General features: G+C 36.5%; 2 protein-coding genes across 3 annotated transcripts; one reads left to right on the forward strand and one right to left on the reverse strand.

Moving 5' to 3' along the window:
• Nucleotides 1-2,233: 2,233 nt before the first annotated feature.
• On the reverse strand, nucleotides 2,234-10,809 carry LOC135081190 (protein king tubby). The gene is made up of 7 exons (XM_063975932.1): nucleotides 10,619-10,809; nucleotides 10,391-10,514; nucleotides 10,187-10,276; nucleotides 7,587-7,771; nucleotides 5,354-5,537; nucleotides 3,622-3,821; nucleotides 2,234-3,253 (listed from the first exon to the last, which is right to left on the reverse strand). The coding sequence occupies exons 1-7, from the start codon at nucleotides 10,658-10,660 to the stop codon at nucleotides 2,849-2,851; spliced, it is 1,230 nt and encodes a 409-aa protein (XP_063832002.1). The 5' UTR covers nucleotides 10,661-10,809; the 3' UTR covers nucleotides 2,234-2,848.
• A 191-nt stretch (nucleotides 10,810-11,000) lies between these two features.
• LOC135081191 (protein tumorous imaginal discs, mitochondrial-like) lies at nucleotides 11,001-23,558 on the forward strand. 2 transcript variants are annotated; one of them, XM_063975935.1, is made up of 10 exons: nucleotides 11,001-11,209; nucleotides 11,381-11,592; nucleotides 11,772-12,005; nucleotides 13,460-13,628; nucleotides 13,799-13,893; nucleotides 14,369-14,527; nucleotides 15,120-15,191; nucleotides 15,301-15,408; nucleotides 19,154-19,259; nucleotides 22,057-23,558. In XM_063975935.1, the coding sequence occupies exons 1-10, from the start codon at nucleotides 11,014-11,016 to the stop codon at nucleotides 22,203-22,205; spliced, it is 1,500 nt and encodes a 499-aa protein (XP_063832005.1). In that variant the 5' UTR covers nucleotides 11,001-11,013; the 3' UTR covers nucleotides 22,206-23,558. The 2 variants fall into 2 exon arrangements, with proteins under 2 accessions (XP_063832005.1, XP_063832003.1); XM_063975933.1 differs by lacking the exon at nucleotides 22,057-23,558 and adding an exon at nucleotides 19,995-21,067.
• Nucleotides 23,559-24,357: the final 799 nt, after the last annotated feature.

Consider the following 24,357-nt stretch of genomic DNA (forward strand, 5'->3'; position numbering starts at 1 on the left):
AATACAAAAAAATATGTATGCAATTTTAGTATGATATTTTTATTTATTAATAAACAAAAAGACTGAACAAAATTGATGCGTGTACTGATTAATGTAATTAACCACATGCAAAGTTTCGTGAATTGCAACAACTATAATTTATTATCCAAGCTCTAAATAATCGCTACTAAGAGTAACTGATCATAAAATGTTTTTCCAATCGCTCAAGCTCCCGAGGACCTAACGATAGGTCGGGTGACGTAATCTTGAAAATTCCAGAAGGTCGGGTGACGCCACGCCTCTTTGAACCGTGTTTACTTTGGCAGTTATATTTTATATTTATTCGATTCTAAAATATATTCCCAAAAATTCTGAAAGTTGTTTTAATTTGTATCACTTGGATATGATTTGTATTAGAAAGTGCTGTGAGTGTGACGCTTGAACGGAAGGAAGTCAACCTAACCTAACCAACTGGTATTTCTATACTGTGTAGCCGCGAGAGCTCTTTGGCGCGCTGTCTTCGGCGAAGTATTGCGCGCGCAGATTTTGACAGCGCGAAATACCTACTTTAGCAGAAATACCAAGCCTTAACATGTATTGTAACATAAATGAAATTAAATAAAATATGAAGAATGTTGCACTGTCCGGCATAGGTAAGTAAATATTAATTCATGATGATTTATAATACAATTCCTACAACATTTAAGATAGAGATATATTTAGGTGTACGAGCACAACGCCCTTTTACTACTGAAGCTCATTAGTATTGACGCGTGTTAGTTACAATATTTATTTTCCCATTTTAGCTATCTAGACACATAACCTATCATAGGCACACATTTATTTATCCATATTATTTAGTTTATCATCTTACAAATAAAACTAGAAGAGGCAGTGTAGAAGGTTACTACAGTAAGTTAGTGGGACAATCAGAGCAAGCCAAGTATGGTGAATCGCAAGAGCTTGAAACTAATGGCATAGTAAAGGAGAACAGTAAAACATCTTCGTAATTAATCTAGTTTCGTGTTAAGACTGGTTAAAGGTACATTCACATTAATACGAGGCGTACGAGTGATTCGTCCGAAGAAAACTGTGGAGCGTTTTGCGTACGTGTGAGCCACTCTTTAGTGACGTATTACATAGTCTGAAATTACGTGAGTACTTTACGTTAGCCCTGGCGTAGCGCCAGTATTCAATGGTTTGGGATGTTTTGCTACTTCTATTTTACTATGGAAATTCTTAAGCCACATTTTTGGATTAACGGCCAGAAATAGCTCTATTTGAAGACGACCATTATTATTTTAGACGATTATTTATCATAGATTATCACCAGTACAAAGATCTTTAGAAAGAATTGTTATTGAGTAAAGTTGGTGCCAAAATGTTAAGCAACCATTAAATTACGATTAGTTACATTATAATACTGATTTGGTTTTGGATTTCATTATGTGCATAACTTAATTAAAGAAACATTAAAACTAAAGTTTAAAAAAGTTCTTACTTGGTTAAGTACATTATAGTAGGATTCAAACTGTTCTTTACAAGCCAAAATAAGTCAGAATCACCATAATATTGAGATTAGGTCACGTTTTTGTTAAAATAATACAATCTCATACATTAAATTTCAATCAACCATTATGTACAAACTAAGTACGAAATGTACATTTTTATTTAATTGTAGTTACGTATAATCAATTAATTCTTAGGATTACTGAAAAAAATCATGAAAATAATTAAACATAATAGACTCAATTCATAATTAATTAAAATACACCTACAATAATGGCAATTTAAATGCAATAAATCGAATATTTACATAAAATGACTAGTTAACTTAATTACTATGCTATGATATTATTTGTACACTTTTGTGACATTGTTTTTATTCACTTTTGTGACAAGTGGCAATTAATTGTAACATTACACACAAAAACGGGTAGGAATTTTTCATAGCAATGCGGCGGTAAAATCAACAAACGTTCGGCATAAAGATCAAAGGTTTAAAAAACATCAGCATCAAAAAAAAAATTAAACCGCCTGTGCGTTACGCCTTACTAACCACGAAAAAGATACGGCCAAGCTTAAAAAAGTGGAGCATAGTGTACATTTACTAAAATATAAATTACGTAATTTATTTTTAGGAACAAAATCGAATACAAAATTTAAAAGGATATAATTTAGGCAGATTCCCTTTTTCGGTAATGATTAACGATATATCGCTAGCTAGTTGATACTGGAATACTGAAATAAATATGTCTTCAGACACTGGGACATTATTTCAAAAATATAAATTATATTACTCCAGCAGTTTATGTTATTACATGGATTATTTCCTACAATCATCTTCATAAAACGGTCCATTTAGGCTGTACATTTGTACAAACCTCGTAATGAGAATCAAAATGAGACTTATGAATACGATCGATGAAAGTCAAAACGCTAACACAACCTACGTCACGACAAGCACCAAACTAAAATGTGCGCATTTGTTTATTAACACATTGCTATCTATATATTTGATAATATCATGGGCAGAAATTAGAAGTATTTCTGATCAGCTCTCTTCTCTGTGGATTATTTATTTGAACGATAAAACCTAATACATAAATTAGATGCCACTTTTTCTAGCAAAAACTGGGATTGTACAGTAGATATCTATAATTTCTACCCATGACGTACGCATAACTAAACTATACATAAATTCGTCAGAGAAAATACAGTTAACTGTCTTGAAATTGTCTGTTAGTAATTTAAATTAGGAACTTACTTGTTTAAATAAGATCATTTGTGACGTTGAGATTTGCTGAAATAAATCTGAATAAAACGAATCTCTCAAACATTTCAAGCCAGTTAACTGTATCAAAACACCTTACTCGCAAGCAAGTTTGCTGTCAAACGAGCTGAGAGCGATGCCAAACGCTTGCAATGCACACAGCGGATACCTGAAGTCCATCGTGAAGACATCTTCCGATATCCTTCCAAACTGCATCACCACATAGTCGGGTTCCGAATCGTGCACTATTTGGAAATTTTTCACACTGGCTTGAGTCACTCTACCGTGGAAGTTTAGCACGTACGACTGGGTTTCGTCGTTCCATACCGGCGTTTTGTTGTGTAGTACTACTATGTCGTCCAGGTTTTGGGCTTTCAATCTTTCAAGGAGCGTTTCGCTGTCGTCTTGGGGTGCGATGGTGACGCGTTGCCGGTCTGGTGTCATGCCCGGTAAAATCACTGTCATTTTGCGAGGTCCTTTGAAGCCTAAGACGTTGGTGTCCTGTAACGTAATATTTGTAAGGTTTAAAAGTGTATTTCAAGTACCTCTAGATTCCTAATTAACAATACAGCGAAGTAAAATCAGATAGCGCCATCTGTTGGTCAATTTCTCACATAATGGTCGCGTGATCATGTTTCTGCCAGGCCTTGCTGTTATCATAACGGCGTTATGGCAATAAAGGTAAAAAAAAAAAGGCTACTGGACCATAGACAGAAGCATAGTAGAGATAGGAGTGCAGAAGTATCAATGACTGATATAAAACACTATGGTTTCGCCTCGCAGCTCGCACTGTGTAGTATTGAAAAGAACGCACGCGCATTAAACCGAACAGCGCCATCTGTTGGTCAACTTCAGAACTAACTACTTACATAAACGACAGCTGCTAGCTCGTGTCTGGTCCGCGCGTGGTCGTGCTTTCTCCAGGCTTTTCCATTATCATACACCGTGAAGGCAGTCCCCAGGAGATTGGAGCGGAGTTTCCCAGCGAAACTGTCAGCAGTACGCGTCAGTTCCGTAGGGTCAGTTGAGATCAGGTAGTTGGAGGTGGCTGACTTCTTGCGCTTGCGAGCTGGGAAATGATAATTATTGTTAATAGTCATAAGAGTCATTTTAATTTGTTAGGAGACCTAATACAATACTTAGCAAATAATTTAAGAATTGGATTCTGTACGCAGAACTGACGGCCGATGGGCCAACAAGGTTCTGGAGTAGAGGCCACGGAAAGCGCAGCGTAGGACGTCCACCTACAAGGTGGACCGACGACCTCATAAAGGTAACAGGAGGGCACTGGATGCAAGCCGCTGCCAACCGGTCATTATAGCAATCATTGGGGGACTTTTTTGAATTATAATGTTATCTGTTGGTACTTTCACCAAACGATCAAACGGAAATCAGAATCGGAAATACACTCATAATTAATCTTAACAAGAAGACAATATTTTTAATCCTACTAATATTTTGTGTGGAATGTCTGGATGTTTGTTACTCTTTCACGCAAAAACTAGTAACAAATTTTGTTGAAACTTTACAGTATTATTGTTTATAACCCAGATTAACAAATAGGCTATAATTTATGACGATGTGATAAAATAAATTTCAATAAATAAAATAAGCCGTGGGTTAAAAAGCGCCATCTATCGTCATTGGTTAAAATCTAAAATATACGCCATATAATAATATCAACATCATTAGTGATTAAACGAGGTCCACGCGTACGAAGTCGCGGGCGAACGCTAGTGGTACATAAATGACAATGAATACCTATGGAGGTAATAGCAAAATTATGATTCACAAATAGAACTAGCAAAATTATGATTCACAAGCTTAACAATGAACTATTTTATTACTATTTAATAACGACCCAATCGTTCACAATAAAGTTCATCAGAAGTACAGTCAGCGTCAATAGTTTGACACCCAAAGTAGCTAAAAAGTTCGCAAGACGTCTTTGTTACATTGGAATAAGGTGTGTTGTCAACTTTTTGCCACTAGGAGTCACGAACTATTTGTCGCTGACTGTACGTGTGATTCATTGTTTACAACTCTCTCAAAACCATGGTGACGCTTATTGGGGTTACTCATTGAGAGTGCGTGAATAATAAATTTATCGGTAATAAGTGCGGTTTAACTTGCTTTACATGCAAATAGGCCGAGTTCAAAGCCTTTGTCAAAATTTTACGGTCGCTGTGCTTTGAGCCTTGACTTTGGTAAATAAATACGATATTATTTAATTACAAAACATTTTTAAGAGATATTTAGCAACTTGATTGACTAGTTTTATCTATGATTAAATTACGAGTACATATTCTAATCATTGGGGGAGGCCTACGTTTAGCAGTGGATGTCCTGTGGCTGATGATAAAACTAAACTAACTACTTGGAATATGTAGCTAAAACTAATCCAGACTATCATTATAAATGTTAAATTACTCTGTATATCATAGTAGACAATTAAGTTTAAACGGCTGCACTAATTTCCACCAATTTCTGTTTAGACTACTTATAAATAAATGACATATTTTGGGAACTACGACTACGATACTATTATACATATCAAAATCAATGCAGACAGAAGAAGCCAGTAATATAAAACCAACTCACCAGCCAATAAGAAAACCTTCTTCCCATAATCCTTCTCCAGGTGCAGAAAGTAGGTAGGATACAGCCCCCTATCCATTCCCTTGCGGTCGCGTGCTATCCGGCACTTATACAGGGTGCCGTGCTTAGCAGGGGTCACTACGAACATCTCCACTGCTCCTTCTACGGAACCCTCGATCTCTGCTGTCTGGAAGACGAATTTACAACTTTCAGGTACTTGTTAAAATTAGATATTATGGTACTTATCGCAATAATATCTATCGAAAGGGTGGCTAACTTGATTAGTCCAAAGATCTACTGTTTACTTTTGAAACCCTGTATTTACCTATTACATACTTCTTAAAGTGTGAAAAAGAGGCTGACCCGAAGTGGTTGTAGGGCTAGCTATATTTGGAACGTCGTTTACAAGTGTCATTGAAAGGGCCTAAGTAATCTATAGGTCACTGACTGACCCACTCATCCTGATATCTCAGACACTAGAAGTGCACTCAGGAGGATTTGATGAGTGCTATTGACAACATTCTTGTGGCGGAGTTTTGGGCTGACACTGTGTAGGTTTGTTGTCGACACGAAAAGAAAGAAAGAAGAAGTGCTAGGAATCTCAAATTTTGCATGGAAGTTCCTTTTAGAAAGTAGGTGTTCATTAAGACAGGATTTTGCTAAATTCAACCCCTGGGGGTAAAACGGGGTTCACGCGTACGAAGTCACGGGCGGCCGCTAGTAGTTTAAATGTTTTAATTTGATTTTGATAGTGTCTGGACCACGCAGGGACTGAAAGGAACTTTTTATTTCAAGGTTTCAAAGTTCAAAGGTTACCATATCAACTAGTGGTTGTCTGCAGTGACCTTGCCACTTATGTGCCCTTTCTACCTTCTATTCTTTATTTTTATGCGGTGTATTATTAGCCTATGTTTTTCTTGCGAGGCATTTACCTGTAAACCTGTGAGAAATCCAGGACCTTATCAAATAAGAGCGGCTCTCAAATAAAATTAAAACTTTCGCGAGTGAAGCTTACGGATTCGTTCGATTTCATATTATTTTAGTGTAAATATACAGTTTGGTTTCATATTAGGGAAATAGCATACGGTTTTATGAAAACAAGGCAAACCACAATGATACCTAAATAAAACATTGCGTGAAAATGCACTTGTAAATACGCTACCTACATGAGGTAGTAAGTAATTAGACAAACAAATTCACGTTATCAAGCAGATTGTTTCGGTCGTACGTCCACAAGTGGGTTAACATTGATAACCGGCTTTTACGTGTGCAAATAATGTTAAATGTTTCTAAAAATAACACTGTTATAAGTCAAGATGTTGCTAAAAGTGCAGTGTTTTTCACGGCTAAACTTTGTCGTCAAGTCTCTTTGGACATTTGCGATTGCTTAATTATTTTTTGATTTGAGGAGATCCTGATCAACTGAATTGAAGCCAGATAGGTGATATAAGCACATAGCTCGCAGAGCTGATAGCCGCTGGGGCAGAAAGTTCTCGAGTGGCGACCACGAGCTGGAAGACGTGTGGGCAGGCCCCCCATTAGGTGGGCCGACGATCTGGTGAAGGTAGCTGGAAGAACTTGGATGCGGGCAGCCCAGGGCCGGTCGCTATGGGAATTTTTGGGGGAGTCTTTTGTCCAGCAGTGGACGTCACTTGGCTGAAACGAACGAAGGTGACAGACAGTGTTGGGAGTGTAGCCCAAACCCTTTTGCCTCTGATAAATTACTGAGAGTCTTTTTCTTACAATCGAGACTAGATGAGCTAATGATGATGACTGTATGACTGACCTGGCTAGGAGTTGGTGGTCAGCATCAGGAAGAGTGTAGCTCAACTCCTTCCTTTTTCTTCTGGTAAATTAAACTAATTCAAGGATCGTGATCCTGCAATGGAGACTAAATGACCTGATGTCGGCCCACGCTGCACACGGGCCCGCTCCGCTCTCCTCTCCGCTCCGTCGCCTCGCTCACCTGGCTAGGAGACAGGTCCCTGCGCACAGTGCACCTCGGCTGAAGGGGAGCGACGGCCGCGTCGGCATACACATCGCGACTCACGCTGCACACGGGCCCGCTCCGCTCTCCTCTCCGCTCCGTCACCTCGCTCACCTGGCTAGGAGACAGGTCCCTGCGCACAGTGCACCTCGGCTGAAGGGGAGCGACGGCCGCGTCGGCATACACATCGCGACTCACGCTGCACACGGGCCCGCTCCGCTCTCCTCTCCGCTCCGTCACCTCGCTCACCTGGCTCGGAGACAGGTCCCTGCGCACAGCGCCCCTCGGCTGAAGGGGAGCGACGGCCGCGTCGGCACATACGTCATCGGCGCTGGCGTCGCGGCCCACGCTGCAAACGGGCACGCTCTCCTCTTCCTCCTCTCCGCTGCCGGAGCCGTCGCCTACCGTCAGCACCTCTATTTGGTTGCCTAGTTCTGGAAGGATGGCTTGTATGATCACAGATGCAGCATTTGTTTGAGTTAGCCTAGGCGCAGACCACCGATTTTTTAGTTGGTCGATAGTATAGACATATACATGTCATGAAGTGCGCAAAAAGTCGGTGATCTGCGCCTAGGCTTACAGTGTATTAGCTCACTCACAAGCAAATAACTTTTTGGCAACGCGTGTTCAATTTTTTGGCAAAGTATCCGACTTTACTGAGATGCACAACGTAACATGTTGCTTATTTTATAATTTATGGCTTTATTTTACAGATTCCGATCAAACATTTTATAATTTCAAGTAGGTTCTACGTAAAAAAATGTAGACGGACAATAAAGCAACCGTCATCAACATGATTATTCGTCTCTATGAAAGAATCTGAGTCTCACCCATTTTAATTTTTCACTGATTAATGATGAATAAAGTTATCCCCTGCAATTCTATTCAAATGACTTATATTCTCACATTATTTAACCAACGATTTTCAGTTCAGAAAGTTTCACATAAATATTCTTTACGCCAGATAAGTTAACTCCGAACTAAAGAGCAGTAATGGAGCCAATAGTTGTTTAAAATCGATTTCAGATAAAAGATAAACATCGTTTCCGTCTTCACGACTATCGCCTATTTTAGTTATCAAAATAATAGATAACAGCACATCATCCTTTACATGTTTGTTTAATTTTAGCCCCTATTACAACCACTTAAGATGCTAGTGTCAAGCTTGACATGCCATCTGTATCTGTTTGGTTGCTATTTACGTAACAAGCAACGGTAATGATAACACACGCCATAAGATTCGTAATACCGATATTTCCATAGGGCTATTCGCGTGAGCGAAGGCAGTAAAGCAGTTTTGAGTTCAAGCGAAAGAAATCACGCAGTTCCAACTAGGGTTACCATTTTAGGAATTTGAAAAGTCCTGACATTTCTTTAAAAGTTCGGGCTTTTTAGTCAAGAAATGGAAACATTACTCAGTTACATTAGAGTGAGCATGGTAGTAGACGCTCGCATTGTTTTATTACTCATAATAAGTATTCTTAATTAAAAAAAAACCGCACAAATTGACGAGTTATGTATAAAAAACAAAAAAAAAGTCCGGATATATTCGGACGAATGGTAACCCTAGTTCCAGCATGAAATGTTCGAAACGTGGAATACCTTTATGCCTGAGCAAATATGCTAAGTCTGGCATACACCGAATAATACTTTAGTTTGTACTATAGTGAGGTATACTGCGGCGCGGAAATATCCGTATAATATTAAAACAAAATTAATTTAATTAGTAATTAGGTACAGACGGTGGCATATCAAGCTATACACTATGGGGTCTTATTTAGTTGAATAAGCACTATTTTGCAATGAAAACATATGATTTGATACCCTGTTGTTTGTCTGCAACATTAGGATGTAAAATAAAGAACACTGGGAAATTGTGCTATTTTATTGGGTAGGTGAATATGCTGTTGATTGTATTTATATTAAAGTTGTTTTTTCATTTATTTTAAAAATTAAATGCTAAAGGCACTTATGACTAATATTATAGTTGTAGTAAATCTTATCTAGATTACATGCATAAAAAAAAAAATATCCTTCCTTTTAAATGCATTGTAGAAGATATTAGATAAATAATTCACAATGTTGCCATGATGTAAAATAGATCAGTAATGGATGGTTGACCTTTATAAGTTTTGTGAACCAATGATATCATGGTCATACAGTCATACATCATTGATTCATTCAAATGAAAATGACTCACAAAATAACAAAAGACTCAGTTTTTCATTGTTTACATGTTCATTGAAACAAAATTAAGGTAGTAGGTATTTTAACTGGGTCAATCATGCAGTAGGTTAATGAGTTTTTTTAAATAATGTTTTGTGGAAGCTTTATGTTTTATGACAAATATTAAATGAATAAATACATTTTATTGAAATTCAAAATGTTTGTTTTTATTTTAAACACATTTAAGGACTTTATTATTTTCGATTTTAAAGTTTCAGGACAACATTGAGCGAGTATAAAAAGAATTAGATAATTTCACATCAGTAATCAAAATCTAAGAGAAAAATGACAATAAGCAATTGAAAAATTAACAAAAAACATGCCAAATGAGTTACTAGAAATTGACATAGAACATTGAAATAATATAAAAATTACACTTGCAAAAAATTTATTATTTAATATGTATTGAATACCATCAAATGTTTAGTAAGTGCGGAGTAAGAATAAAAATAATTTGCTCCTTGTTAATGTATTTTCTAAAAATCATTACCAAACCCTATGTGGCTATGTTTCTTGCAAATCTAATAATATTGTATGATTTAACTGAATATTGAAGTCATTAATAGTAAAAAATGTGTGGTATTGCTACGGTGTAGATTTTCTCCACCGAGCTCTTTACTTACCGTCATACGTTGACATTCTATTTGTTTGAAGCGGAATAACTTGGTCTGGGTTGACTGGCGACATAAGAAATTGCATCGGACCATCATAGCCTGTTATGAAAATAAAATGCGCATAAAAAAATTAAATGCACTGACAACATGAAACATGCATACAAAAAACTAAACATAAAATATGTCCAGGCAAGAATAGATTGAAGAACATACCATGGAGTTCTCTGGAGCGACTACCAGATATCGGACGTTTAGCTGAACCGACCCGCAGATCGTTGGCTTGGACCATTCCTGAATTCTGCCTTTTCTGCTTCATTTTTTGCTCCATCAATTGACGCTACAAAAATTAAGTATCAATGTCAATTATTTATTCAAAAGCTGCCCCAAATGCTGAAACTGTAACGATTTTTCAAGTAAATTAAATTTAAAACGCAAACTCACTTGCTGTTCGATCTTTTGATCGCGAACATTTATTGAAGCCATGGTCACAGAGGTTTCTTCGTGTTACAATATTTACACTACCACTCGATACAAATATTAACTGTTTCATTAAACTTTTATCTCAAAATTTAAATAGAATAATTGGCATTTTGTAAGCTCATTTTTGTTTATAAATCATCTTGCCTACCGTTGCCCCGGAAAATAATGTTGCCACAATCATTACATTACTGAAATATCAATTTAGTAGATTTTGGTAGTTTTTCTATTAAGGCTAGCATACACGATTTCGGTGAATAATTAATATTCAATTGAATTCCAATTGAACTCTTTTATAATCTGTATACAATCGGCTCTTCACTCTATGGTCACGGGGTAATGTGTGACAGCTGTCAGTCATGTCATTTTCTTTCAAGATGGCTCCTACCCGGAGTATTCTGGGATTTTTGAACCCCAAAGCGATTACCGCTGTAATTTCTAGTAATTTATCTAAAACACCCTGCAGATTTGTTCATAAGTGCAGTAATTATTGTGACCAATATTTGGGTGCCCCGGCTTTGTCCGGTGCAGTTTTAGGTCGTAAAGATTTTAGTCGTAAGTTTTACATGCTTTCATTACATCATCCAGGGTTATTTCCTTGAGTAAAACTGTTTTGTTTAAGTCTGTATCACTTCATTTATCTTCTTAATTATGATATCACAGTTTTACAAAACTACTATTAGTGTTTCGCAGTATTATTTGAAACATAACCTCAATCTATTTCAGATGTTTCGGTCAAAAATTATCGGTACATTCATACTACAAACAGTGTAAACGCTCGTGCTGATTACTATAAAGTGCTCGGGGTGGCTAAAAACGCTTCAGCCAAAGACATCAAGAAGGCGTACTATCAGCTGGCCAAAAAGTACCATCCAGATGCAAATAAGTCTGACCCTGAGGCTTCTAAGAAGTTTCAAGAAGTTTCTGAAGCTTATGAAGTAAGTTGGCTGTAACAATGTTATTTACCAGTAATCTAGAAGTTCTCTTAACAATATTTGTAGACTAGTAGATTGAGTTAATTCATTGTACATTTTTAATAATATTTTGTGTGTAAACATAATTAAATTAGAAGCTAAGATAACAGACCAGTATTACAACATTACATATTTATTTACAGATCCTCTCAGATGAAAACAAGCGCAAGCAATATGATACATTCGGCACAACATCAGAACAAATGGGCATGGGTGGAGGTCCAAGTGGCCCTGATGGTTTTACTCACCAATGGCAGTACAAGTCCACCATAGACCCTGAGGAACTGTTCCGGAAGATATTCGGTGATGCTGGGTTCAAGAGTGAGGCATTCAGTGACTTTGCAGAGAGCCAGTTTGGGTTTGGTGCAGCACAAGAGGTAGTTGTTTTAAGCATAACCTTGTCTATTGTTTGTCATAGCTTCAAATTGATTTTAGTCCATGTAAACAGTTTATTAGCAGTAGTTTGCACTGATCTATAGGCACAATGATAGTAACAATGATTACTAATAGAACAGTTTCTTTCAGCTAATAAAACAGCTTATATTTGACTATTCTTAATCTACCAGCACCTTAACCCAGTTGTTACGGATATCCCTTTTTTCTTACGATTCCTGTGATTTTGCATATATCGGCTATTTAATGCATCAAGGCAACAGGAAAAATACAAAAAAAAATATTGGTCTTACGGAAACGCTGGAAAATGGTGTTTGATATACGGAACGCTAGTAATATGTACGGCCACTTGTATGAACTTAGAGATAATACCAACTCTTTGCGACTTGCGTAAGTTATTAAAGTATTTGCATAAAATATGGAATATTCATTAATAAAAATAAATTCAGAGTTAAATTTATTATTTTTTAAATTTAATTCCAGTAGTGTGAACTGTATAGCTATTATGCCCAAAACATTTTCTGGGATAAGTAAAGGGTAATATTGTATTTCTTGCAAAAATCATTGCATTTGTATCAAAGCGTGAGTTTTATAAAAACTGTGTGTTGTGACTGAATAATTCTCTAGTGATTTCTACGTGGTCTCTCATTTGTGATACAGGCAAATCTATGGACACTTTATTTTTATCACCAGAGTTCTCTTTGGTTAAGTCACCATTACAATTTTCCGGATTTTCCGGCGGGAAAATTGTGATTGAGTTAGGGATACACTCATCTTCATTTTTCTCCAGTTCTTCAATGATTTCATTTAAAGGACAGGGCCTCGAAGGCAGGCGCTAAAACAACAAAATACCGCAGTTCATATTACTAGCGTTCCTTATACGGATCACTAAGTTTAACGTTAAATTAGTAACAGTTACTATAAAAATGTTTATAATTATGTTATCGATTTACAAAATGTGGGCTACAAACTTTCATACTTCGGCAAGAAATACTTTAGAATAAATACTTATCATGTTTGTATTCACCTTGAAAAAGTCATCGTAAAATTTACCAAAACAACAAAACGCTTACGATTGAAATGTGACACCCAATGGAGAACAGAACACCTCTGATGGACAAAGGGACCCCACAGCAATCGTTTAACATAAACAATGTTATCAGAAACCACCCTCATTGTTTATAATAATTAAATTTTTATGTTGATCCGTATATCAAACGCTAGTAACAAGTGGGTTAATACAATATTGGTACCTGTAATAATATTAGAATAGAATAGATTTGATTCTTAATTAACTCTAGATAGAATCTTAACATCAGTTATGATTGCAGTCAACCTGCCTTGTCTTGCATAAAAAAAGAATTCTGTAATTGATCAATATTCTTTTTTATGCATTCCAACTATTACACCAGCACCTAAATGACTCCTCTTTCTCCAGGTGATTGTTAATCTCCGGTTCACTGAAGCAGCTCGTGGGGTGAACAAGGATATTAACATCAATGTGGTGGATACCTGCCCAAAGTGCCAGGGCTCCCGCTGTGAGCCAGGCACAAAGGCCATCAAGTGCACTTACTGCAGTGGAACTGGCATGGAAACTTTCTCTAGAGGCAAGTTTTGAAGTTTATGAGTGATGAGAATTTATGTGCCTTGCTTTTACCATGCAGTAATCATGAAAGGAAAGTTGGTGCAATTATGAAGTATGGTACCTAGCCAAATATAAGCAAATGTTGTCCATATAATGATGTACCAATATAATGTTTGTGTACACTTATTTCAGGTCCATTTGTGATGCGTTCTACATGTCGGCACTGTCATGGCACCAGAATGCTGATTAAATTCCCTTGTGTTGAGTGTGAAGGAAAAGGCCAGTCTGTAAGTATTAAAACTGAGTGTAAGAAAAGTAATTATTTCTTTGCACTTTTATACCAGAATGCATTCTTTCCAAGGCATAGACGTTAGTTAGGTCAAGGCATTACAGCATTGACTTGTGGTGTATTGTGATGATGATTTCAAAATAAACTTGTGTTAAGAGATAAATCTCAAAAAATTGTTGTTTAAAAAAAATGCATTGACTTAGTCAAGGCAGTCGTCCGGCAAACGAAGAATCGTGGCTTCAATCAAATTCAGGCCCGGTTTCCACCAAGACAGAGTGGGACAGAGAAGTATTTTGAATAACCAATCGTATTTTATTATTTCTAAATCTTTTCTCCGCTACGCGCCGCGCCGCCGCCGTTGTCAAATTGTATAGAAAAAATTGACGGCCCGACTTCTCCATTATGCTCCGCCTCGATGGAAACCGGGTCTTAAAGCATAACAAAACAATCGTAACTGAATCTTCTTCAACCAGGTCCAACGCAAGAAAGTAACAGTGCCAGTGCCGGCCGGCGTCGAGGATGGACAGACGGTCCGCATGGCGGTCGGAAGCAACGAGATCTTCGTCACCTTCAAGGTCGAGAAGTCGGCTTACTTCAAGAGGGACGGGCCTGATGTCCACACTGATTGTGCTGTAAGTTGTGCTGTGTAATTATTTACTGCAAATTATGAGTGCAAAGTTTTGTGTCTTTGCTGTATAGTATTTTGTGGTTGTTTACCACAAAGTAGTGTAGTGAGCGGAGTTTTTGTAATGGAATGTGAATGAAGGCTTTCGTATTTGGCTCAAATGTTGGGCTACCTAAGTAAATTCCGACTAAAATTACTTCGACATTACGTTACTCTGACACTAGTGAATATCGACATGAGTTTACTTCGACACTACACTACTCAGACAACGGATATTCGCCTTTGTCTGAGTAGTATAGTGTCAGAGTAATGTAATGTCGAAGTGACGTTTGTCGGAGTAGCATTTTAGAGCCCAACTGTTGAAATGAAATTAAATAAATAGATATCTTTTAGGCACTTTTGAACTGTTGTTGGTGCCACTAAGCCACCAAAACAACTACAGTGGCGCCAACTGATTAACATTCATTACGATTAAATTACTTCCGTTTCAAGATCAATCTGTGTGTCTACTTCAAAGCTCGAATAACATTGGCACTTTTTATCCCATATTAAAATGTGCTGTTTCTTAGATAAACAAAAGATATCCTGTTTGCTTTCAGATTTCCGTATCGCAAGCCCTACTAGGTGGTACTGTGAGAATACAAGGGTTATATGAAGACCATACTATCCAGGTTAGTATAAAAATTAAAATGGATTTATTAAAAAAGCAGTTGCCATTCAACAAACGCAAATGTTCTGTATACAGTATAATTTTTATGAACTAATTTATTGTTTTTATAGATAATGCCCGGCACATCGTCCCACACTAGTATCCGCCTGTCCCGCAAAGGCATGAAGAGAGTCAGCCAACACGGCTATGGAGACCATTATGTACACGTCAAAATACAGGTAAATACGATCTTCCACCTGTCAACCAACCAACCAAAAGATTATGGTAGAGAAAAAAAATACAGAGTAATGATGTTATTTCACTTATCATGTCAATAATTCTCTCCCCAATTTACGAGCTGTAAAAACATTGTCACATGGTTTGACGTAACTTTTTCACCAACTCAATTACTGATCTCCTGGACCACACACATCGCGATAACATTCGGGCGACAGCGGAGCGAAGTGCGAATGCTAAGAAGCGCCGAAACATACGCGAATACTTGACTACACATATCGCGAATCTTCGGGTCTTTGCGATGTGTGTGGCCCGGGGTAAGCATATATGATGTGCGCTGTCTCATTTGCACTTTTTATTGCACTATCAGCTAATCTACGTTACAGTAGTACACATTTAATAAGGCTCACCGATGTACCTGCGCAGAAGACGAATTTAAGTAGCGCGGGAAATGCTATTGACCTATCGGGATACTCCACGCACGGCGCGTCTTCTTCCTGTGCCGGTATTGGTCAGCGCCGCGTGTCATGTTTGCGCGCGCTGTGCTGTGATGTGACACATGTTAGTCAGCCGCCATACTCTAGAGTGCGTAGACGCGTTGCTGACAAAAGTACACTTAGTGGCAAAAAAAGTGTTTTATTTTTGTGAGCCTCCAATCTCCGTACATCACATTCACAATTCATTCATAGATTCAGCATTAACCTTCTCACATTCGGAAATTCAAATATTTATTTGCCATTTAGTAGAGTACAGTATATTAAAGATATGATAAATAAAATAAAGTGCATTATCGTAATTCGCTACAATTATTTATGTAGCATGCAAATTATAACATTTCTAAATTATGGATTAAATACATCCCACAAAAATAATCCTACTAATATTATAAATGTGAAAGTTTGGATGTCTGGATGTTTGTTACTCTTTCACGCCAAAACTACTGAACGGATTTTGATGAAACTTATAATTGTTTATAACCCAGAATAACATATCGATACCTCTGGGCTCAAAGGTCGTAAAGGACAAAGTACGACTTTTCAGGAGAAGCAAAAAACGATTTTTTATTTTTTTATTCGACAGTAACTTTTTTGTTTTTCGAGCTATTAAAATATGACCTTAGAAGAAAGTGCTTAGAATTCACAGCATTTTCCGAAGAGGTATTGAAAAATCGGACGAGAGCTGTATTTACTGAGATAGATTTCCTTTACGCCCTCAAAATTACATTAAAAAGACCTTTACGCCCCTCAAATATTCGTCCTAGGCAAGTTGCTCAGGGCGTAAGTCTATTTTTATTTTACAAAACTACAAAACCAAGGTAATAAATGACAATTTTCATAGTTTTATAGGTTTTCATAGGTCGTAAACGGAACATCCAGGTAAGGTTTTATGAAAGGAAAAATTGATAATTTAGCTTAAATATTTAATGTTTTATGGTATTTGATATGTAATATACCATTTCTTCACATATTTAAATGAATTATGTTTGTTTTTAATGAAATAAAATGATTTTTCGTAGCTTCATAATTTAATGCACACAATTTTAGAAACTATTTAAGCAGAAGTTTTGATATCTTCGAACTAGAAGATACCATTTCCGATATAAGAGCGAATTTAGAAAATAAATATTATGACGCTTTTAAATAAAACTTCTTAAATGTCTACTTTTTACGAAAAGCCGAAACCAATTTGATTTTATTTATTTATTTCATCATTATTAATTTTTCGAAAAACTACAAATGGCGGACTTAATTCCATAGGGCAGTCTGTCAACCAGTTGACCTTATGATAATGCAGATAGGATAGAATTATTAAGGACAAAGGAAAACCAAACTAGTTATTCTAAATTCTAAATAGATTAAACATTATTATTCATAGTAGCTAGAAATTATGTTATTGTACTTGGTACAAAAGTAGAAAGGTTAGGTAAGTAAGATTACCTACAAGTAGGAAGTTTTTCATTCTAGTAAAGTACATCCACTTACTTTACTCCTACATAATACCATTTTTAAAAGCCAATTATTTTGTAGTATAAAAATATAACTTCGAAAAAAAGTGCATTCACGCTTTTTAGTAGATTGAAGTCTCAACTGACACTATATTTTCCAATGTTGTGTAAATATTTTTCCTGCTAGTTATATTTTATTAGCTGATCCAAATAACTTTAGAAACTAACTTATTTATTATAATTATTACAGTCAAAACTCAAAAGTGGTTTTGACCGAGGGCGTTAGTCAAAATTACTAGGAAATCATTAAAAACAATTGTAAAATGTAGCATTTTTGTGATTTGTGCATACAAAATAATGACACCTTACGGCCGGTTCACACATGTCTCCGTTTTACTGTTCCGTTTTATGTTATTGTACTTCACGAAAAAAAAACGTACACGATAAAACGAAACAGTAAAACGGAGACATGCGTGAACCGGCTGTTGAGGTACTACAGTAAGGTGACTTTTTTTTCATAATATTCTTAACAAATGTAACTTTTTCATTTTTTCAATTTTTATGATGACTATCCTACCTTAATTAGGTAATATGTTATTTTATAGCATTTGTTTTCATTTTCTTAAATCATCTTTTAAAATTATCTTTTTCCCTGACAAATACCTAGTTTCTTCAAATATGAGAAATAATAAAAAGCAACATTACTTTACCCGATGTGGGTAGATGTTATCATTTTATATGTACAAATCACATAAATGTTACACTCTAAAATAGTTTTATTAAATATTTTTGATGATTTTTTATTTCTTTCGTTTGTTCCAAACGCACATACTTAAATACAATAAGAAACATCTAATAAATTTACCTTTTCAGTTATTTTAATATCCTCTCTTTGTAGATTTTTAAAATATTTGTTTATATAATCTAAGGGCGTAAAGGACAAATTATTTAGACTTTGGTATGAAAATGTTAGGTTATACGCCCAAAAATGTGTGTTTACTTGTTCTTTACTACCATAGTAACTGTACTAAAAAATCAAATGTTATTTACATCCCAATTTTCACGATGAATTCTGTTTAGCTTATCAAAAATGATGGGTCGTAAAGGCACTTTTTTTGGGATTTTCGACAAACTAAATATACAGATCGATAGAGAATGAAATTCTGAGTAAAACTGTATAAATAACTCATTTTCGGTATTTTGTCCTTTACGACCTTTGAGCCCAGAGGTATCGATATAGGCTATAATTTATGACGATCTATGACAAACTAAATTTCACGCGGGTGAAACCGCGGGCAAAAGCAAGTAAATAAATAAATACATATTAGACGCGTACATTGCTCCGATCGATCCTAAAGTATGTAGCAAAAGCACTTGTGTTATGGAAATCGGGAACAACGACGGGTAGCACAAGTGTATTTGTTCTATTTTTTATTTTTTCTTTTTGTGTCAAATAAAGTTTTTCTTATCTTATCTTATTTATTTAAATACTCTATTAAACTTTTTCAAAAAGATAAATATTTTATTCCCCGTACTTGGCCTGCAGTGTAATTATGAAATGGGCGGGGCTTGCGCAAGTGCGACGGGGAACATAATCGGAAAAATTTTGTCCTTGTCTGCGTGGCCGAAGATTCACGACGCGCCTTATTAAATGTGTACTACTGTACGTTATACTGACTTTTATAAAAATCTTACTCGATACAATTATTTGGGTTTTCAGGGCAATTTTGCGTTTTAAGGAAGTTTCGTTAGCTTCAAGTTATCAACAATACGTAATATTTGACCGTACCTTTTATTTCCAGGTACCAAAGTCACTGAGTGACAAACAGAAGGCGCTGGTGTACGCTTACGCGGAATTAGAGGAGGACACGCCCGGACAAATTCACGGCGTCTCGTACGACAGAGACGGTAAGAAATAAACTAAATAACAATAAATGGTGCTGTCTGTGCATTTTCATTTGATTGTTAGGGTATAAACGTTAAGTGAGGACATCAAACATAGTTAATTTATAGGCCAGGCATATTACTAATTGATGTTTTATCTTTAATAGTTAGCACTAATGCGATGTTAACCGCCAAACCGCAAAAATGTTTGAACCAAAGACAATAAAAGAGTTCATCATAGAGAATCTCTTTTCGTTGGTTTGTTTTAATTGAATATATTTTTAACAATAATTAATTTCACTATTGGATCAAAACAACTTTTTAATAATCGAGTAAGGGCCGATTTTTCAATCGTCAGATAACTTTTAACTGAAGAATAAACTTGTCATTTTGACATATTTTCCGTACTTGTGCCAAACTTATTCTTCAGTTAAAAGTTATCCGACGATTGAAAAATCAGCCCTAAGTACAATAATTTAGTTGGATTTATTGCTATTTATACACTACTTTTTGATTGATGTTCTCACTATCTGTTTTATCATTTTAGGAGCCTAGATAATTTTAATGATGTGATTTTGTTCCGATAATGGCGATAATTGCATAGTAACATTGATGATTGCTTTTTCTAAATGGGTTTGAGAGAAAGGAAAGCCGTCTTAGTTAGTCACAGGGGAATACTTTTCTTTTTATTTAAAGTCTATATTGCTTTGCTCTTCCTTTTCCAAAACGTTCGGGGATAAAACCAAATTTGTTTTGCAGACAAGACCAAAAATAGCACTAAAGACGATAACCAAAAAGTACACCCACTGAACAGAGATTCCGAAGAAACAGAGCGAGACAAAACGAAAGCGTGGACATTTCTAGAAAACCTAGTTGACACGTACAATGCGCATCGACCAGCGTTTGTTGTAGGATTTTTGATGTCCGTGGTCATTTATACGATGATAATGCTGCAGGACAATGACCCTGATAATTTTGTGAATAGGTATGCGAGAGAGTATGATAACAGAGTGATAAGAGAGCCAGATAAGCCTTTAGGGTATGAGAGAGCGTTGAAAAGGCAAAAGGAACAGAATCCAGAATTGTATGACGCTTGAGTTGATGAAGGGTTGTGACAGAATGAAGCCTAGGCGCAGACCGCCGACTTTTAGTTGGCCGATGGTTGGGTCGGGCTGTTAATCAGTATGGACATGTATGAAAGTGTATGAAATTCTTCACACAAATTAGAATCGGGCCCAACTATCGGCCAACTAACAGCCGGTGGTCTGCGCTTAGGCCAAAGTAAAGGAGATACGGTTCAGAATGTATTATCAGATAGGAATAAAATGGGTTGAATAGATACTAAATCTTAATTATTGGGTTCAAATACTTATCACATAGCGTGCTTAATTAATTGCGAACACAAATTAAATAAGTTCATATTATAAATCAGTTGATTGTCTGAGATTTTGCATATTTGGAGTTCGCTTTTGACTTATTGTTGTTATGCAAGGCCCAGAACAGACGGTGAAACGCAACTGCAACGAAACTGCAACTGCTAGTTACTTTTGAGTTGCATCCTAAGTTTCTGCCATAGCGTCCGTTGAGAGACCACACATGACGCGACCAGTTTGAAACTTTCAGTTTCAATATCATTCATCAGAATCATCAGAAAGTTGCAGTTTCGTTGCAGTTGCGTTTCACCGTCTGTTCTGGGCCTTAATGTTGTTGTATTTATTTACAGTGAGTGAGAGATGAGTGTATGCCTGTGTATGTAGTTTAGCAAGGGCTATAGTATGATGGTCATACATAATGATGTAAATAATTTAATGAATATACGAAATTCAACGCTATCTGTTGTTTTATTTGTAACCCATTTGGATTCCCTTACACCATCATGCTATAATCCTGAACAATTTTATTCCAAATTATGAAGTTATTTAGAAATTCTAAAATTGCCATTTTGGTGATTCTGTTTACAAAATTTTGAAATTAGCTTAAAACTTTATTTTCAAAGAGAAGGAAACGAGACAGAGATTTCTTGCATTCAAAATAATACTCACATGCCTCGTCTTTTCGTTATATTTCTAAGACTTATCGATGACCGTATCCTCATACTTCTCACTCATATTGAGATCCTGGCATGAGCAATAGTGACAGACATTATTGAAATAAGAGATGACTCGTTAAAAATACCCTCATTGGTTTTTTGAATGCTATACAACCATTTCTGTTCGATAGCAGTGTCTTTACAGTCCCAAAAAAGATTTTAAGCTATAAAATTATAATTAAAACTATTTTTTGCTCGTTTAGGTGATACAATCTAATGATGAGAGCAGTTAAACGTTTTGTGAGTCTATTCCTTTTGGATACACTTTCAAATAAATGGTAGATAGTTCTCAGAAGTAATGTAGTTTGAAATATCAACTGTAGATAGATACATAATTTTATAGCTCGTAACTTGACAATTCGTAAACTGTTAGTTGTTAATAAAGAACATACTTTAGAGGCTTTTTCGAATAGAACCCGTACTTGATATGAAACTATTCACATCTACCAACAATTTGGCGCTATAGCGTGACGTTAGGCTATAACGCTCTAACGCGTGCTAGGTACGCGTTCTATTTGGCGAAGCCTTTATTATAACCCACTTTGACGTTTAGGCGGCTGCTGATAAATTGTTAATTAACAAACGTTAAAGACAGTGAAAGTACCGACAGAGATTCGATTCCTTTGGGTGGTGACGAGTTGTAGAATGACATGTAGTTCTTTAGGGTTTGATGTAAGTCAAGTATCTTTCACAATAAAGTAGAAACCCATAACATCACCCGAACATTTTCAGGTAAGAAAATATCAGTTTCTGATCCCCAAGACTTGGTGGACGCCGTGAAAGAGGCGATCAAGGACAAGAAGACCATCGAGGGTAGTCAAGACACGCCCGAGACTCCGGACGATGACGTCATGAAGGAATCCAAGAGGAGCAAGGGATAGGTTAGGTATTTTATGTAAAGATTTAGTATTAGATTGGCAGTCCACGGAGCGGGTTTTTTTAAATGTGGATTACGTGAAATTGACTGAAAATGGAGTTGGAGAAAACCAAGTAATCACAAGTTTTGGGCAATGATTTGGTGTACCAATCTTTTGGCGGATTTACACTACGCGGAAATTTGCCGAGTCAAGTCAAAAAACCAGGGGAGTGGGGATGAAATTAATTAAGGCGGTTATCATACTGCGCCGCGCTCCGCCGCGGAGCGCGTGATTTTCATATAAAAAATCACGCGTGCGGACGCGTTGTCAGTGTGAAGTGCCGCGCGTGTTTTCTATACAAACTGAGGTACTTGCATACAATGATTAAATCTGTCGCCCCGCGTTCCGCGGCGGAGCGCGGCGCAGTGTGATAACCGCCTAATTTTTCATCCCCACCCCACTGTTTTTTTGACTTGACTTGGCTAATTTCCGCGCAGTGTAAAAGCGCCTTTTTAGCGATGGGACTTTTTTGAATAGTGTTTGTCCGAAATTCGACAACTAATAAGGACTCTTTTAAATAAAAAAGATCTTTGTTTTAGAGCAGTGGTTCTTAACCTTTAAGTCATGAGGGACCATTTTATCAAATTTCTGTCTTGTCAGGGACCACTTTTCAAAATCCTAAAAGGGGAGGTTGATTTCTCGCCCACTGTGCGCCGTTTGCGTTATGTTGACTCGACTCATCACGTCACATCACTTGTTTATTACGATGTCTTCGTGGACCACTTGGAGTGCCTCCAGGGACCACCAGTGGTCCGCGGACCACCGGTTAAGAACCACTGTTTTAGAGAATGGATTAAAAGAATTGCCACTTTTGTCGTGACTTAAAGCTATGTGGCGCCCTCTATCATCGAGTTATTTTTCTTGTTGGATGGATATTTTTAGAAGATGGTTGCACTGTAATTTTGTAGTTTCTTGGACTGCCATTCTAAAGGGAGGATGGTTGAAGAATAGCCAATTCCAATTTTTAGGTCATACATTTTCGATGTTTCGAATTGGATATGTTTATAATTATTTGGGTATTTTTGTTTTACAATTTCGAATGCTGGAACATTGTAACGTTAATATAATACATGTAGGTACACTCTGTGATACATAAGCTAATTCAAAAGATATGTTTTCGTTTTTCGATATTATTTTTTTTGGACTCACTAGATACAATTTAAAACGAATATAACGATTATATTATCTGGTTGATTAAAAAAACATACTCTATCAAAATACCAAATTATAATATGTTGCAAAACATAAAATAATCAAAGAAAGCTGTACATAGCCGTTGACTAGTTTGTAGGAAATTAAAACAATACATTACAATAATATGGCATTTTTATTACAAACCCTAATATTATATTTTATGCTACTTACTTAAAACGTAAGTATTTACACGGACAATGCTTCTAACTCTACGTAATAAATACCTACCACAGCAATAAGTCTATTAAAAACCAGTACCAATACTGGTCCTTGACTTGACTATACCCTCTGAAATAACTTTTTCCGTAACATTATTGTATTATAAAACAACCTTAACCGCACTTGTTACAAAGTTCATAAATATCTATTTCATAGATAAAAAAATCTACTAAACACTAAAAATGGATTCGAGCGGCGCAGGCCCGGTCTTTGTGGAAATCCTTGGGGGAGGCCTTTGTCTAGCAGTGGACGTCTTTCGACTGAAACAAACAAATAAAAAAAAAACTGCTGAACACGATGCTGCATGTCACTTTACCTCCAAGGAGTCTTAGTTTTGTTTGTTAATCGTAAATAGTCTGTATTTGTCGGACATAAAGTTGACAGTCGCGCTGCTGTGCGCACGTAGAGTGGCTAGTGCGCAAGCCAGCAGCGCCATAGCGCCCTCTATGTAGAAGCCGTATAAAATTCGGATGTAGTTCTCTACCTGAAAATAAGACAAAAGTTGACACAACTATACAAGCGTCCCAAGACAAACATAACTGTAGGACGCAAAGATAGACCAACGACCACAAGAACAGCTAGGATGAAAAATCTGGAGATGGTGCATTGTGGCATTGCTTAGGAGAAGCCTACGTCACTATTCGACTGCCATAATTTAACTGCGATGTTTTTTCCAAGGTTTGTTAATCATCATCAACATCAG

The sequence above is a fragment of the Ostrinia nubilalis genome, chromosome 19 (genome assembly GCF_963855985.1).
Source record: "Ostrinia nubilalis chromosome 19, ilOstNubi1.1, whole genome shotgun sequence".
NCBI classification, from domain to species: Eukaryota; Metazoa; Arthropoda; class Insecta; order Lepidoptera; family Crambidae; genus Ostrinia; species Ostrinia nubilalis.

Coding starts and splice junctions, on each gene's coding strand:
- LOC135081190 (XM_063975932.1), bottom strand. CDS start 10,660: ATGGCTTCAATAAATGTTCGCGATCAAAAGATCGAACAGCAA. Junction 10,277..10,390: donor TCGCTCCAGAGAACTCCATG/GTATGTTCTTCA, acceptor TTTTCATAACAG/GCTATGATGGTCCGATGCAA. Junction 3,254..3,621: donor AGCTAGCAGCTGTCGTTTAT/GTAAGTAGTTAG, acceptor ATTACGTTACAG/GACACCAACGTCTTAGGCTT.
- LOC135081191 (XM_063975933.1), top strand. CDS start 11,014: ATGTCATTTTCTTTCAAGATGGCTCCTACCCGGAGTATTCTGGGATTT. Junction 11,210..11,380: donor AGGTCGTAAAGATTTTAGTC/GTAAGTTTTACA, acceptor AATCTATTTCAG/ATGTTTCGGTCAAAAATTAT. Junction 14,528..15,119: donor ATGTCCACACTGATTGTGCT/GTAAGTTGTGCT, acceptor GTTTGCTTTCAG/ATTTCCGTATCGCAAGCCCT.